The 16,673-nt window shown below is 41.4% G+C and overlaps 1 protein-coding gene across 3 annotated transcripts in view; it reads right to left on the reverse strand.

Annotated features, from left to right (window-relative positions):
- FOCAD (focadhesin) overlaps nt 1–16,673 on the reverse strand; it is a 161,658-nt gene that overhangs the window by 45,705 nt on the left and 99,280 nt on the right. For all 3 annotated transcript variants that reach the window (XM_056848240.1, XM_056848241.1, XM_056848239.1), the window contains 5 exons: nt 9,953–10,045; nt 7,435–7,523; nt 6,014–6,055; nt 3,659–3,767; nt 2,784–2,900 (listed from right to left, as the gene is read on the reverse strand). In XM_056848240.1, coding sequence (XP_056704218.1) covers nt 2,784–2,900; nt 3,659–3,767; nt 6,014–6,055; nt 7,435–7,523; nt 9,953–10,045 — 450 coding nt within the window. The remainder of the gene's footprint in view (nt 1–2,783; nt 2,901–3,658; nt 3,768–6,013; nt 6,056–7,434; nt 7,524–9,952; nt 10,046–16,673) is intronic.

Raw genomic sequence — 16,673 nt, forward strand, 5'->3', positions numbered from 1 at the left:
AAACACACGACAATTCTGATTGCAGTAGTTCCATTAAGTGTTTCAAGACATTTGTGAGTCACCCTTTGGGGAGCTGTTTTGGAGCACAGAGATCTCACACAATTAACAACCAGATGGACTTCTTTGGCTGTGCCTCAGAACTTTTATCTTCAGGAGAGCTGGCAAGACAGAGAATGCCACTGTTGTTTTGGGACCTACCTAGCAGGAAGCAACATTACAGAGGACTTTTGTTACAGCAGCGCTTCCAGTACCTACAGCTGACAACCTGCTTTTATTTTGTGGCCTGCAAGGACACCCAGAGCATTTCAGCGCACTCTTGCAATTAGCTGGGTCACCTGTGGCAAGTAACAATTGCCTCCAGGCAACATCAAATCCTTTCTCTTTGTGAAACAGTGGGGGAAGAGAACAATGCAGCTCTCTCATTTTCCCTTGGCACTTAAAAAGAGTGACTGGGTTAGAATAGAAACAAGAGAGCTCAGTGTGAAGCCTCAGTACTACAGAACTGCCCCTCTTGTTTAACTGTAGTAGCACCAGGGGGTTCTACATTTAGCACTCTCTCTTCCTCTCTCACTGTGAGGGAATCAGAGGCCTGTCCCAGGCTCAGTTTTCACAAGTCAAGGCAGGTGAAAGTCATGTGTGTGTGTGTGTGTGATTTTTACTTTGCTGTGAATCCATACCCAGAAAGACCTGGCTCAGAATCCATGCTGGGAGATCTGTAACAATGAGGAAGCAGCACATTGAGCTTCAGGGCCAGCAACAAAAATAGGGAGCTATTGGGTGAACAGAAATCTTTTTGCAACACTGCATCCAAGATCATGTTAAAATCCTTCTCATAACCCACCCAACAAGAAATTACGAGTCACAGAAAAGAAACAGCTTTGTTATATTGATCACGAAAATACACCACAGTCTTTCCTCCTTCCAGTTAAGACTTAAAGGGCTTTGTGCTGCCCCAAGGTTCCCTTGGGTGACATTTTTCCTGGGTGAGGCCTATGAGAGGCTAATTATTTCCAGCCTTAGGAAAATATCGAAAGGGGACTCCCTGACCTAGCCCTGAACCTAATATTAGGCCTTGCAGTCCATCAAACTGACTGAAGATTGTTCAAAGAGCTTCCACCGCTCTTAGACTAGAGCTAAAAATCATGGATAACACAGGGATGCTGCCAAAAATGGCAGCCCTGTACTGAATTCTTGGTCTCACTTGCACATTTTGGTTAATTGATCCCATGTAACATTTCCATGTTGCAAGTTTGAATACTGTGCCCCACACATAGGCTGATACTCACAGCAACTCACAACACGATGATGTCACAACACGGGATGAATGATTTTAAATGTCATGGAGTGGAAGAAAAATATGACATAGGGATACCATTTTCAGTGGCATCCGCAAGTTGCTTATAAATGTAGCTTTTAGCCTTGGTGGGCACTAACTCCAGGTTCTAAGAGGCATCTGCTGCTTAGTTAGTCTTTCATGTCTCACTCCCAGACACCAGCTTACCTATGGCTGCTCACCCTACTCAAGGCTCACTACCAGCCGTTGCCCACCTGGTGCACTGTACTTCTTCTTTCACCTGTGATATGATCTTTCCCTATCTCCCTCCAGTGGGGTGCCCAACCTTGTTAGCCCTTGCAGGGACCTCTGGAATTTTGAAAAAGAGGAATGGGTCCCACCACAAACAGCTGGCATGGGCAGCCCTAACCCTCCCCACTCCATGCATCTTTTAAAAATAAAGTTTCAATTAAATGAAACCTTCAGTAGGCAAAATAGAAGATTTCAGTGTTTGAAGGGGCCAACAAACTTTCAGGAAATAGCATAATTGTATAAAAGGCCACCCACACTGGTTACTTTTAACTGGATAAATTAGTAAGCTTTGACAACCTGCAAGTCTTTGGGGAACTGAAGATTTGTAAAGAATGAGCATGAGAAAGAATTCTATATGTGGCAGGAGCTAGCAAGGTGAGACATCTCTTCCAGTTCCTCAAATATTAAACTTTTGTTTCTCTTCCTACACTTTCTTTCTGCAGGTGGCAGAACTTTAGCTATGGTGAAGCAGTTTCAAGCAAACTGATGCCCATAAAGAAGACAAACAGAGCCAAGCTGCAAAACCAGGTTCCCATTACCATTTAACTGCAAAAGGCACCATTTTACCCATGGATGCCACATTGACGACTTCAGTTTCTACCACAAGATACTCCTGGGCTGAAGGTGTTTGTGTGCTCTGCAGAGGCAATGAGCAAGCAAATACCTCTCTTCAGCAGCTGATCCATGGCTTTGGGAGTTTGATTTCCTCAGCTTTCATTTGCCAACGGTACACCTTATTGAAAGCACAGACATACTACAAAAGCATTATTTATGATCTCTCTGCGAATCTGAGCATAACCAAGGAGTCATAGCAAGCTATGTCTTTTGGAATTAAAAAGGGATTCCATAGTTACTACTTTGAGAATGGATGCCATTTGTAATTCCAAAATACCACTAAAAGCCCATGTGTTGGATTCTATGAGCTCTCTGCTTGCGCAAGAGAGGTGAGCTATTACATCCAACTGCAGTTCCCTGTGCCAAAAAGCACAGATTCACAGTACCAGCTTTTGAGAGAGGGGGGGATTGCAAAGGAAAGCGGAAGGTGGAAAGTGGAAATCTCCACAAGTGGAAATCTTGTAGAATCCAACCCCTTCTTCTCATATGAAGATTAAATAAATCCCTCTCTGTTCTCCAGATATAACATCATACAATTATTATAATTTCAACTTTTCTTGTAAATCTACAAAAATTTACTGACCTGATAAAACCATGGAAAAATCCGACCTTTAGGTTGATAGTGACTGTCTACAATACTAAGGAGAGTATCTATGACCATTGAGATCCAGTGCTTGGTCAGAAGAAAGTCTGGCTCAATCTGAAAGCAATAGCAGACGTACCATAAGCATTTAGAAGGGTAGCTCCTACCACTCCACTGAGCATAATGTGTGTATTTATTCCGCACCAACCCTTTTGGCTCAAGTGTGATGCGTTATTCCAATGTAAGGAGACTTGCTCCAAATTGTGGCTCTTCCATTGGAGGAAGAGCCACTTAAGTTAGAAGAAGTCTCCTTAGGCTGGAGGGAGCTGCTTGGAGGATGGCTGGATCCACCCCAGTTATTCAAACTCACCTAAATATTTGCCCAATTCTATATTTTGTTTCAGGACATCTCAGTCAGTGACAGAAATTTAGATGCTAAATGGCCTAATCCTAACAGTTTGCTGTATGAATTGTCTACCTTTATACCAATGTTCTGTATTACTGACTATTACTACTGTGTATATACGCTGAGTATATATGCGCCAAAATTGATTGCATTTTGAACAAAAGAATTGTATGTTTAAAGAGATTTACAGCACAGTTCTAACCCTCTTTACCCACTGATATCAACTGGAGCTTACTACAATGTAACTGTGCTTCGTTTGTAGCCTCAGCTGGACAAAATGTATAAGTTTTGCTAATTAACAGGACAGGTTTTGTTCCCAATAACACTAACTGCCCATTTTCCAATAAGGTTTCAGACAAAGGTATTTCAAACCAGAACCGGAACTGATGAAGGTGACATTTCACATTCAGTTACACTAACATGCTAAGCATGGAAAACTAAAGACCTACAACCAAAAGCTTTAACTCACATCGAGTCCTTCTTCTGTGTCTGAAGAAAGCCCCTTCTCATGTTTTGCTACTGCCACTGCAAGGCCTGTTAACGCTAGAAGACAATTCCCTTTCACCACAGGGCTGTCCCTGTTGAAGATGTTAAGCCATTTGTGAATAAAACAAGAGAAGCAGAAGATCACACCATAATAGGAAGAAAATTATAGGTCAGTTATATAGGTCACTTCAGAAGGTACTCAGTCCCAACATAGCTCAGAAGGTTCGCACAGGATGAGAATGGCTTTCACCAAGTTTTCATTAACACAAATTGCATTTAAAAAAAAATATTATGAGACTTTGCTGCAGAATTCCTTTAGAAATTTCTTCCAGAACAATATTGCTTTAAAGCATTCTGGGACGAAGAGTTTCTGGCTGTTCCCTTGGAGATCTATTTCAGTTGTTCAAACCATTTTGTAAGCATCAAGAAATATATTAGAATAGCAAAGCTTGTGGACTTTAATACAATTTACGACAGTGATTATGTTAGACATCGATACTGTTTTACAGAGAACCATGTTCACCAGCTCAAAGGATTTCCTATGAACTTCTTTCTACATTGGCAATCAGAAAAAGGGAGAAGGAGTAGTCTTTATCAGATTACTTCTCTGTTGTAGATAGTGATCATGAAGATGATGTCACTAGAGTGGGAGCAGCTCCCATTTTCTCTGCATGGGGGATATGTAGACTGCAGGAAGGTTGACCAGAGGCAATTCATTAAAAAATATTGTGAAAAAGAATTTTTACACACCATCATTAATGTACAGGATCAGAGAGCACCAATACCTTCCCTTTGAAGGTACTAAGATTTGAAGGTACTGGGATTCAGGCCAAATTGAAATAACCTGAGTACTTCTGAACACTTGATTCCTCTGTTTTCCACCAACCATCAGAAGGCCTTTTATATAACCTTATAAATCCTACAAGTAAAGGATTTTAAGAAGCCAGTGTAATTGAAACAACCTCCTGGGGGCAACCCAGCTTGGCTGGGATGCTTCAGCCAACCACTATGTTCCACTGAGCCATCTTGAATCTGGATGTTGCTCACCAGGCTCCCCCCCGCTCCCAAGCTGCAGGCTTCCATAGAAGTGCCTCTGATTGATTTACAAGAATTGAGGCTCAACACCACCCTTGTTCCATGTGTGTCTCATGAAAATTAACTTTACTCTGAGAATATGAATAATGAGAATGTATAATAGAGTGTCTCTCTCTCTCCCCCAATGCCCAGGACCAACTGTGGCAAGTTACATATGAAGAAGGCAGCATGCCCATGCTGTCAAAAATAGGTCTGTCTGAATAATGCCCAAATACAGGGTGTGATCTAAAGTATGAAAGATATAGTACAGGTTGGGGAAGTGTAATAATCCCATAATTCCCTTTTATAGCCCTGCCCTCATGCTTTTCTTCTCCATATAACACTAACGTCATTTATCACAATGAAGCTGGAGGGCAAAAAATATCAACAGCCTCAGAACATGGACTGAAGGGGAAAAGAGTAGCAAGTAGGAGGATGGTTTAGTTTCCACACCTATATATCCCTTGGTACTTCAGATCACATTCTCACCCACTGCTTTAGACAGGTTAGACTGAGCCACATGTGAAGACTTGGGTCTTTCACTTTCAAGTGGCATTTGGGTCTCATATTAGGAAGGAGGGCAGAAGAAACTAGGGCTACACTGACTTTTCACCCCTTTAAAAAAATCACAGCAAAATGCAGAGGGGTAGAAAATTTCATGAAACTAACCCCCCCCCCCACACACACACACACACATACTTATTTCTTCGGCTCACTGTTGGTCAAATATTCAGAGCTGCTTCTTTTCCCCAGTCTCAATGCCATTTAAACATCACCAACAGTAGTTTACTCCTAAACTGATTCCAGCCAATTAGGGGTTGCTTATGCATCACCATTACACAGCCAATCATATGTGGCTGTATGGCAACTCAGCGAACCTAAATCAGAATGAGGGCTGGAAGAGAATCACTCTGAATGGGTGATTCATGGGCGATTGCTATGCTGTCATTAGGTGATTGCTCTGCTGTCATTAGGTACGGAGAGAGTATTTCACAGGACAAAGGGTATGTGTGTGTTTGTGAAACATACTACCTCTGCTTCCCCTGCTTTCTCTCAGCCCTAGAAAACCAAAAATGGGTCCCTCTCCAACAGGATCCCTCCTATCTTAAACAAGGCAGGACTAAAGGTCACAGAAGTTCTTCCCCTTCCAGGAGGCCCTCTGTATCAAAATAGAAGGGCCACCTTAAAATAAACTTTGCCACTACACTCTGATGAACAGAGCTTGAAGAAATAGTGTTACCCTCTTAAGAGAAAACCATCTTACTTTGAAGCACCCTTGATTACATCAGTCAGCATATCTCTGACCCTGGGAAAAGAGAAAAATAAGCAGCATGAAGTTTCAATGAAAATAATTTAGAAGTCCCACTTGACACACACAAGCCCTTAAGCATTCCTAATGCGTTCTCTGAATTACGCTCTGTTTATTACACTGAAGATCTGGAAGTATTGCATATATTTTACTGAAATCCTAATACTTCATTTTCTCTAAAAGAAGGTGCATCAGTATAATAATATACAATATTTATAAAGCACTTTAAATTGTTCCATACTCTAGCCATAACAAAAATAAAGATGGTCCTTGTTAGCAAAAGCTTGTAATATACGAGAAACAGCACACTCTTGCAAAGGGTGTGTGTTGAGGATATGTATGTGTGTGTGTGTGTGTGTATATATATATATACACAAATAATTTATTTATATGTATATATATATATATGTGTGTGTGTGTACACACACACACACACACACACACACAGATACTGCATAAATATATGCATGCACAAAGTAAATTGAACTTCCATCCTGCACATCCAAGATACACATTCCAAGCAACTACTAGAAACCAAACTTCCTGTAATCCAAGTCTGATTCACGTGTGTGGTATATGAAGGGGTAATGGAATTCCCATAGTATGTGGCTTAGCTTGTTATGGGTTGGAGAACTGGCTTCTGTTGTAAAGTAATAATAAAGTTTTGACTAGAACATCTGTGGCTGTAAGTGTACCAATTTTCAACTTTATACACAGTATATAGAAATTTATCATCACTTTGGGAGTTTGCTTCAATCCCCCCCTTTTTTAAAAAAAAGATGGTTCCTAGTAGTCATGATGTTACAGAGTATGCATTCATCCTAATTTCAAGTTCCTGGGCAGCCTGGAAGTAGGTAAACAATCTTGATGATCTCATGGTTTCCTTGTCAAACAATCTCAAGCTTCTTTATAAAATTAATGCAAACATATTTTTAGAGTGTATATACACATACACATACACTAGATGTGATTTTTGATGACAGGATGGGCATTCCCTTACAAGACATTTAAGACTGAAAATCATATAATGTTGATGTTTAAAAGTACACATGCCTTTTCTATCTGGATTTGGAAAGAAATCTCTATACCAAAGCAAAGAAAACCAACTTGATTTTCCAATGCACTGCTCCTACTGTTACCAGAATTTTCAGCTACCAAATAAAGTAGAGCTACCGGCAAATAAAGTCATTCTTACTTACACTACCTTGTCCTTGCCATTTCCCTTTAAGCTAAAGATCATATCTGCTTTTCATCATCAACACTGATACAGTCCGTCAAACTTGCAACTTTAAATCCTTTGAAGTGTCTTCCTTGCTCTTTTCCCCACGTGTGCACCACCATTTCAACTGATGAGGAGTAGACAGACGTTCCCTTACCAGAGCCAGGCTGTAAATTGTTTGTATTGTAACTCTTCGGGTCCTTCTCTCCCATGCTTTAACTGCATCTCTAGCTCTGCTTGCCTTCCCTGCACAATCACAACATAAATCAGCAGGAGACCTTACATGGGTAGTAATCCAGAGATTTCTATGGGGAACACTTGAGTAACAGATGTAACCTTTCCCCCGAGGTCCACTCCACGATCAAATCAAATTGCTCTTTATGAGCCCTTCCAGCATAATAAAGTATGTGTTAGGTGACAGAATTCCAGTTTTGAAGAATGAGGATACGCCTATGCTAAGAGCACAGATGACACCATTAGTCCCCATTAATTACTTTAAAATCCTGATTAGGATGGTTTTTTTATGTAGGTAGGTTTTTGTAAACCAAGTATTAGCAGCAGTACCAGCTAACCAAAACCTGCCAAGATTATTATTCTACATCATTATTTCCTGTTTTATTACCAAAGTTCACCTAGCCTTCATAACGTTTTAAAAAGATTTTTGTTGAAATTCATCAGACATTTTTATAGGAACTGCCTCTGAAATTTAAGGAAGAAAGTTTCCAAATTAAAGACAGCAGGAGAATAGAAAGAGACTATTTTCATGGGATGTATTTTAAATGGATGGCTATGACCTAAAATGGCTGTTTTTTATATGTATTATGAAATATAAAAACAAGAATACTTTTTTTGGGTCTTATAGTCATGCGTTATATTTCTGGGTCAGTTAGGAATATGTTTTGCTATAACATGGGACATTTTCTAGAGGTAAACTACTGTTTTTGAGACTTCTGGTGATTTTTTTTCCACACCAATGTTTGCCCACAACCAAAATAGTAGTGCACGTGCTAACCAATTCTAGCAAATGGCCAAACATCTGTCCAGCTTATGATGTGAGGCAGCCCTTTTTTTTGAGGAGTGGTGCTAGATTACAGAGAAATTCATGTTCACATGTTCCAACACCTAGAAAAACAGAATAAGTGGTTTTAACACATTCTTCCTTCCCCCAGTTTACTGAACAGGTAAATTTGGATTTTTTAAAGTAGAATAAAACCAAAAGGCATTAATTCATCAAAAGTTGACAAAAGTTAATTGAAAACAATATCCAAACGCTTAGACTTTATGCTCTGCTTCCGTTTGTGGATACACTTAAATTCCATTCTTAGGAAAAAATGTCTTTGCTTGAAAGGACTTAAAAATTATAACAATAGTTTTCTAGTGGATTAGCCCCAGCTAATCTGGTTTTGATTTGTCATTGTCGCATATGTTCACACAGTTGTGAACGATGGATTCAACTGAAGTACACACTTCTACAAAGGTGTGAAGAAATAGGTACCTATGAAGTTCTTACATCTTTATTCCTATACACAGTCTCCCAAGTGAGAACCCATTAGTCAGAGAAGTCATGGGCTGTTGTGTGTGTGTGGGGGGGGGGGACAGGGGTAGAAAAGAGAAAGTCTAATATATCTGTAAGGTATTAAACTCTCCTGAAAGCTACCGTATATACTCGCGTATAAGCCGAGTTTTTCAGCCCAAAAAAAGGGCTGAAAAAGCCGAACTCGGCTTATACGCGGGTCAATACGGTAGAGGGGGGAGGGAGGAGGGAGGGGGGAACTTACCTCCGCCGTCTTTTCCTGGCTGGGAGCGGCTTTAGAGGCTCCCTGTGGCCGTGGGGAGGCCGACCAGCCGCACCCTCTGCCTTCTCCCGGCCGGGAGCGGCCTCTAGAGGCCCTCTGCGGCCGCGGGGAGGCCGCCCAGCCGCCCCCGCCGTCTTTTCCAGGCCGGGAGCGGCCTTTAGAGGCCCTCTGCGGCCGTGGGGAGGCCGACCAGCCGCACCCTCTGCCTTCTCCCGGCCGGGAGCAGCCTCTAGAGGCCCCCTGCGGCCGCGGGGAGGCCGCCCAGCCGCCCCCGCCGCCTTCTCCCGGCGGGGAGCGGCCTCTAGAGGCTCTCTGCGGCCGCGGGGAGGCCGCCCAGCCGCCCCCGCCGCTTCTCCCGGCCGAGAGCGGCCTCTAGAGGCCCTCTGCGGCCGCGGGGAGGCCAACCAGCCTCCCCCGCCGCCTTCTCCCGTCCGGGAGCGGCCTTTAGAGGCCCTCTGCGGCCGCGGGGAGGCCGACCAGCCGCCCCCGCCGCCTTCTCCCGGCCGGGAGCGGCCTCTAGAGGCCCCCTGCGGCTGCAGGGAGGCCGCTACGCCGGCCCCACCGGGCCGGCCTCCAGGAGCCCAGAAGGTACCGGTAAGCCTGCGCGCGCGGGGGGGGGGGGTTATAAGCCGACCCTCGGCTTATACGCGGGTGCCTAATTTTTCCCCATTTTTGGGGAGAAATTAGGCACCTCGGCTTATATGCGGGTCGGCTTATACATGGGTATATACGGTATATGTTGAAAAAATGAAGCTCTTCTCTTGCCTTATCTTATATAAACCAGGAACATGAATTTAATTTTACATTTAAAGCCAGCCCACCCCTATCCTGAATGGCTCAGGTACACACATACTCTACCCCCAAACAAGGCTGTCTTACTTGCAAAGCTGCATGAAATGTTCTTTCCATAAATCCTGCCCAAGACTGAGGAAGCAGCAGAGAGCGGTGCCACTCTGAAGGCTGAATGTTTACCTGCAAGACATAACATCACAAAAAAGGACAGAACAGAAAGGACTTGACACTGTAGGTGCTGGGGTGGGTCCTCTTTCTGCTAAGTGAGGAGCCATCCTCCAACAGGAGGAAGCCACTGGATCCAACCTGCTGAGGCTCAAATTAGATGTTACCATCTTACCAGTTAGGATTCAGCTGCCTGTCCCAATTCGCTGTCACACAAAAGAACAGGGTATCTTACCTTAACAGCGCTCTGGTGCTCCAGAGTGCTATGAGGGGGGAGGAGAAAGACACAAGGAGCCAGAAAAGGGGCAATTGGGCTGGCAAAAACGATGGGGGAGGGACGTCGGAAGCCTCTCCTCCCACCTTCACAATGCTCCAGAGCTGAATGGACCAACAGAGCACTGTTAAGGCAAGATACCCTGTTCTTCTGTGTGACAGTGAGTCAGGACAGGCACCCATGTCTTGACCTGTGAGAGCTGTAGCACGTAATCTGAGCCTGTCATGTGTGTGTGCACACGCACACAGCCATTTATACTGAAATCAGAACATTGGGTTTTCTACTTCTTGTAGCTTTAAAAAAGTCTACTAGTAAAGTTGTATTGGGTTCACAGTGTTTTCAATAATGATGCATGTGCAGTCTGAAATCCTAAAAACTGCAAAAGAAGTTCTACAAACCTGAGGAATATATGGACTTGTTTTGGCCAAAGAGTAGCCTCCCATGCTGAGGAGTGGATGAAAACTGAAGGGGCAAGTTGTGATAGAGCATGAGGATTCATGGCTCAAGGACAGAGTAAAAAATCTCTGGGTGTGCCCAAAACCTTTGAGGGCATCAATAGTAGCTCTTTAGGTTTCAATCAGTTCACACAGTAAAATCAATTTATTTAAACAATGAACTACACCTACTAAGAGCTTTTGTAGCAATACAGTAAAATGATCTCATATACAAAAATTATCCAAAATTGCAAAGCTGATCTTGGCATAGACATTCAAACCTCCTTTTGACCAAATATAACTTTGCCAAAAATTCTCTTGCTACGTTCCTTAGACAGTGAAAGAAGTATGCGCACCTTTATAAAAATAATCTAAACTGCACAACTCCTGCCTTCCTATTTCATACACAGTCATTATTACAGCAGCTCAAAAGGAATCTACTGCTCAGGATCTTTTTTGTTTGGCAGGGGCACTTCAAAGTCTACAGCTTTTTTCTTTAAGAGCCCTGTAATTAAAATGACTGCTGTGCATTGTAATGTCTCTTAATATTCTATGGCAGGCATAAGAATTAGTTTTTTGTTTCCGATGTCCAATTATTTCTACTGTCGGCCTCAACCAAAAACACTGAAAGTTGTCACGACAGCCATTGGGAGCCTATTAAAAACCAGTTATTAAATCTCACTGGTTTTCAGGTCAATATAACTTGCATGTAATAAACAAGCCAAAGATATCAGTGTGGGCAGAGATGGACTCTCTCAGTATTTCTGTTGTGCTACTAGGTTTGGTGCTTTATTTGTAACATTAAATTGAAGATTTTCCTCATCATACATATTCTAAATTTCATCTAACATTTGTTTCCATTTGTTTAAATATATATATTCTGCCTTCATTCAACATTCAATGTAGCTTACAGCATTATTAAAATGCCACAAAACATACCATCATATCCAAATACCCAAAACACACACAGCCCTAGTCCAATTTAAACCTAAAACCAACAGATCAATGAACAATAAAGCCCTTTTGACCTGGATAACACCATTTGAAACTGTACTGCCTTACACAGCTCCCCAAACCTCTTTTGGGCTCTCTGGACCTCAGGAACAGCATTTCAGAGGAAGTACAAACTAGATGCGACTAAGGATGGTGTCCTCGTGGTTGCCTCTGCCAATTTAAAGGCAGTTTAAAATGCCACAAAGGCACAGTGGGCTGAGGCACTCTTAGGGCGAAAACGCACGGTCGCTTGAGCCTCCTTTCTTCCCTGTTCCAGCCAGGATTTAGCCAGGATCGAACGCACGTCCGTGCGTTCGATCCTGGCTGAATCCTGGCTGGAACAGGGAAGAAAGGAGGCTCAAGCGACCGTGCGTTTTCGCCCTTAGTCGCACCCCCAATGCCTTTTCAAATGCTGAAAGAGCCACACATACCCTGCGGTTGTTTTTGGTGCCTGTACAAAGCTGTGCACCTGTCAGGATCAGCCCCTCCCGGCATTTTTAAATGACTTTTAAATGGTGACGTCCTTGGTGGCCACGAGGACACTATCATGTCTACTTTGACCCTGTGAAGGAGGAGGAGGGAAAGGAGGAGGAAAAAGGAGGAGGAGAAGTTGGTTTTGATATGCCGACTTCCGCTACCACTTAAGGAAGACTCACACCAGCTTACAATCCTCTTCCCTTCCCCTCCCCACAACAGAATGACTCTGAGACGGCTGGGCAACTTTAGGCCTACCTAAAGCTTAGGAAATGGCTCAGGAACTGCAGGATAATGGCTCAACCCTGCAGGGTTGGTTTTTACATCAGCCACTGTGAGCGGGAAGGAGAGGCTTCCCGCTACCCTCCCATGCCTTTTCTGCCAGCCCAGTTTCCCCCTGTCTCTGGCACCACATGTCTTCACCCCTCCCATTTGGCATACTGAATAACTCATACCAGAAGAGTTCCTTTATAAAGCTATGATTTAAAAAAAAATTGGAATAAAAACTGTAATTGGAAATTAAGACATTAGACAACTAAAAAAAAATCTTTAAGTTTCAATGTAAAGAAATAAACACGTAAAATTATTAGTTTCCAATGTTGCTGATACTGAGGTTTTGTTCTACCCCACAAATCTCTCTCTCTGTGGTGAGGTTAATATTCTCCAGGTTGTCGGGAAGGGCTGTATCTCTCCAGCGCACTTAAAAATAGTTCCCTGGAGCAGAGTTTTCTTAATGAACTCCTGTGGTATTTTTTACACTGATATGTTAAATGGGTTTGGGACAGAAAAACTTCCCCAGTGGCAAAATGCACAGATATCAGGGTTGTTGTTTTTAACCCTGAATACTTTTTATTTACAAAAAGCAAACTGTAAGTGGCAACCAACTGTACTACAATAATCTGGCCTTGAGGTTACAAAAGCATGTGTCAACGGAGCTAGGTCAGCTGGGTTCTAGAAAGGAAGTTCGATTTACAAACCAAGTGCAGATGATAAAAAGCCCTCCTGGCAACCACACCAACTTGATCTTCCAGAAGCAAGGCTGGGTCCAAGGAAACTCACAAACTCTGCTCAGCTATTCCATTTCTTTATATCACTGGTTCCCAACCGGGGGTCCATGGACCCCCAGGGGTCCGCGAGAACTAAATTAAGGTCCGCAAAACAAAGTTATAAACCATAATAAATTAATATTTTCAATTATAAGTTCTCTATTATAAAAATATATATTCAAATATTATTCTAAGTTTAATGTTTAACTAAGTTTAATGTTTAACAGTTATGATTAAAGTTTATTTTCAAATTCTCGGAATTTTTATTTTGAACCTTGGGTTCCCTGCACAGAACAAAAAAGTCCTAGTGGTCCCTGGTCAAAAAAAGGTTGGGAACCACTGCTTTATATGGATCATATGTTGAATTGAATGACCCACAATACTCATTCCATAAGGGAATCACTCTCTTGAGAATAGATATGAGCTGGCTTTTCAACTACCACCACCACTTCCCAGTTGCTTTGGCAGAGTCCTCTCCCTTTATATACCTCAGCAGCTCACCTTTATTCCTCTCAGTTCTCAAGGGAGAAAATGGGTAAGATGCGAAAAACGAAGGGGCTTTAGGATTAGTATCTGTGCTGGGACCAGAAGGAAAGCTCTTCTATTGGTCTATTAGTTGCCTGTCCAGTCTTGAATTATTTGTAACAATCTAGCAATATCCATAGCACTTTTAAAGGTTGCTTTTCAACTTTTTAAGGTTCATTTCACAGGTTTTTACAATTTCTCAGCCATACACCACATATACCACTCAGAGGAAGATGGCATTATTCTCTTGATAGCTCTGTACTATGCGGTGATCTTGACAAGGATTTGGTTGAATTTACCTAAAGTAAACTACCTAGATACAATCTTTAAACCAGGAGGGCTGGTTTAAAGACTTTTTGAGGCAGTTTGAAATATACCTTAAAATAAACTTTGCCACTACACTCTGATGGAAGAAAAAATATTTTCAAACTTTCCTAACTGAAAGGTTGACCACAATGACTACACCTTTTGGTATTTTTTTAAACTTAAATACACAACTTCAAAAAGACCACTATTTATTACAACCATGTTATTCTCTAAAAAAAACTACAGAAGATGTTTCACATCTTAATCCATTCTTGTTCATATATTGTCCAAGGGGACTAATCTAGAGGGGCTTGACTGTTATCATTCCAGTTTAGTATGGAGACCTAAACACAATAGAACATAGTATTTTTGCTCTCAACACAACATTGGTCCAGTTCAGTTCAACACAACATTGGTCCAGTTGAGTCACTTAGCTGAGCTGAATACCTGTATTAGAAGAGCAGGTGTATGCACCCCATCCATTGTGCCCATAACAATGGGTGTAACATGGGTACTCCAAGGGGGCACAAATTGCACAACAATCTCTACTCAATTCTAATGTCCATAAGGAATGCACATGTCACACATGATCATGGTGCAAGTGAAGCACACCTACCCACTCATTCACTATCGGACTACAATTTTCAGCTCTCATGTCTCTGCCCAGATGTAGAACGTACCATTTAAAATACAGAAAATAAACATGCTTTTTAATTGCATGCTTTAATTTTACAGTATTTGCAGTCTACAATTGTAATTCATTATGTATAAAAATTCAAACTACTATTTGTAACTATGGAAATTACACCGAGTCTTTAGTCTCCAGTGACACAGTCTACCTTCTAATCTACTTTTTAATCCCTGGTTACAAATTGCTATCTAGTGAAATGGAATTAATTTTCACTGTCCCCACATTAACCTTTATCTTTAGTGTTTACATTCAGTGCAGTCTCCAATGATTTCTTTATAAGTAACAAGTTTCAAAGGGTAGTCATATTAAAACACTAAACCTGTCTTTATTTGAAGTAATTAAAGTAGTTTATTTGGGGGGGTAAAAGCACAAGTCCCTTTGTGAAGCTTTACAGTATTAATGAGGTTTCATAAAAATAATTCAAAAAATTGTGAGCACAGACAAGAAATAAATAAAATGACATAAAAGGGAGCATTATAACTGGCATTAATAGTTGCAAGCACAAATCTATTATGCTTCTGAGAAAACGGGAATAATCATGACAGAGAACCCATAAAAAGGCCAAAAATGTCCCATGGGAAGCACCCTCACCTTAGTGTAGTATCTCGATCATCCTGCCAAATGGTTACAAATACAAAGACAAATGTGTGGTCAAATGCTCATCACAAAGAGTTCAATATCCAGGTAAAATTGGACTCTATGGCATTGAAGTCCCTCCCCTCCTCAAACCCCGCCCTCCTCAGGCTCTGCCCCAAAAACTTCCTGCTGGTTGCAAAAGGGGACCTGGCAACCCTAGTGATCTGGCGGTGCAGGTTAAATATTTTGGCAGTCAGTATTCATTCAAGATATCTGGTTAGAGGAACAGTACTGGATTCTGTGATGTTTAAAAATATTTTAACACACAAATCATTATATATTTTTTCAAGGTGTATTACTCGTAAAAAATTGAAACATTCTGTCACTTTCTAATGATGCATTTCTGTGTCTCCTCATGTTTGGATTCATTTAATAATCCCTTGCTCTTTTGCAAGGCATTTACATCAGTCTAACAGGTAAGCAAGGTTTTCTAGGATTATTTAACATTCTATAGACATCTGATGCTGAGCTCTGGGGAATAATATTTCAAACACAAAATATGTTTCACATTTAAGCATTTTTAGCATTAAACATATCAGTTTGATGTAAAATAATGTTGCATTGGTATGGACATTTCAAAGCAGTTTAAGCACTCAAAATTTTAAAGCAGCACAATTGTAAAATACGTGTTTTTTAAGCTAGCAAAAAGTGTAGGACTGGAATTCAAGTTAAACACCCTACTTCAAAACACCAATCCAACTAAAACAAGCAGTGTGTTAGTAATTAATTCACATGGGGAGGAGGAAGAATAATGACCAATCCTGTTTCCAACATAGATTTGATCTGTTTTTATTAAATAACAGTTTTGTTATATTTCACGAAGACAGTGAAAAAGAAGAGACCTTTTCACTCTCAAATCAAAGCAAGAATCAAGCAAGCCAAAACAAGGAACAAATGACATCCTGAAATATCATGGAGGGAGAAAATGTGCCCCATTAAGCACATGGGAGAACCCAAGAAGATAAGACCTCACTTCATTCTGAGGTGACTGTAATAGATTCATATGAATAGGAAGTTAGCCATCTGAATAACTACCACGGCCAGCTACAAAGGTCTTTAATGGAGTTGCCAGGTATACAGCATCCACACCTGGAGAATCATGGGTCATATCCTAGCAATTTTATATTACATAGCAACACTAATGGCAGTAATTTAATGAACTATTATGATTTGTATCACATGGCATTTGCACACTGTCAGAATCATGTAGCTTTAAAGAGACCTTACTAAAAAAAGTAAAGAAAATAAAACACATGGAAGTTAA

Source organism: Euleptes europaea, chromosome 4 (assembly GCF_029931775.1).
Source record: "Euleptes europaea isolate rEulEur1 chromosome 4, rEulEur1.hap1, whole genome shotgun sequence".
NCBI lineage: Eukaryota > Metazoa > Chordata > Lepidosauria > Squamata > Sphaerodactylidae > Euleptes > Euleptes europaea.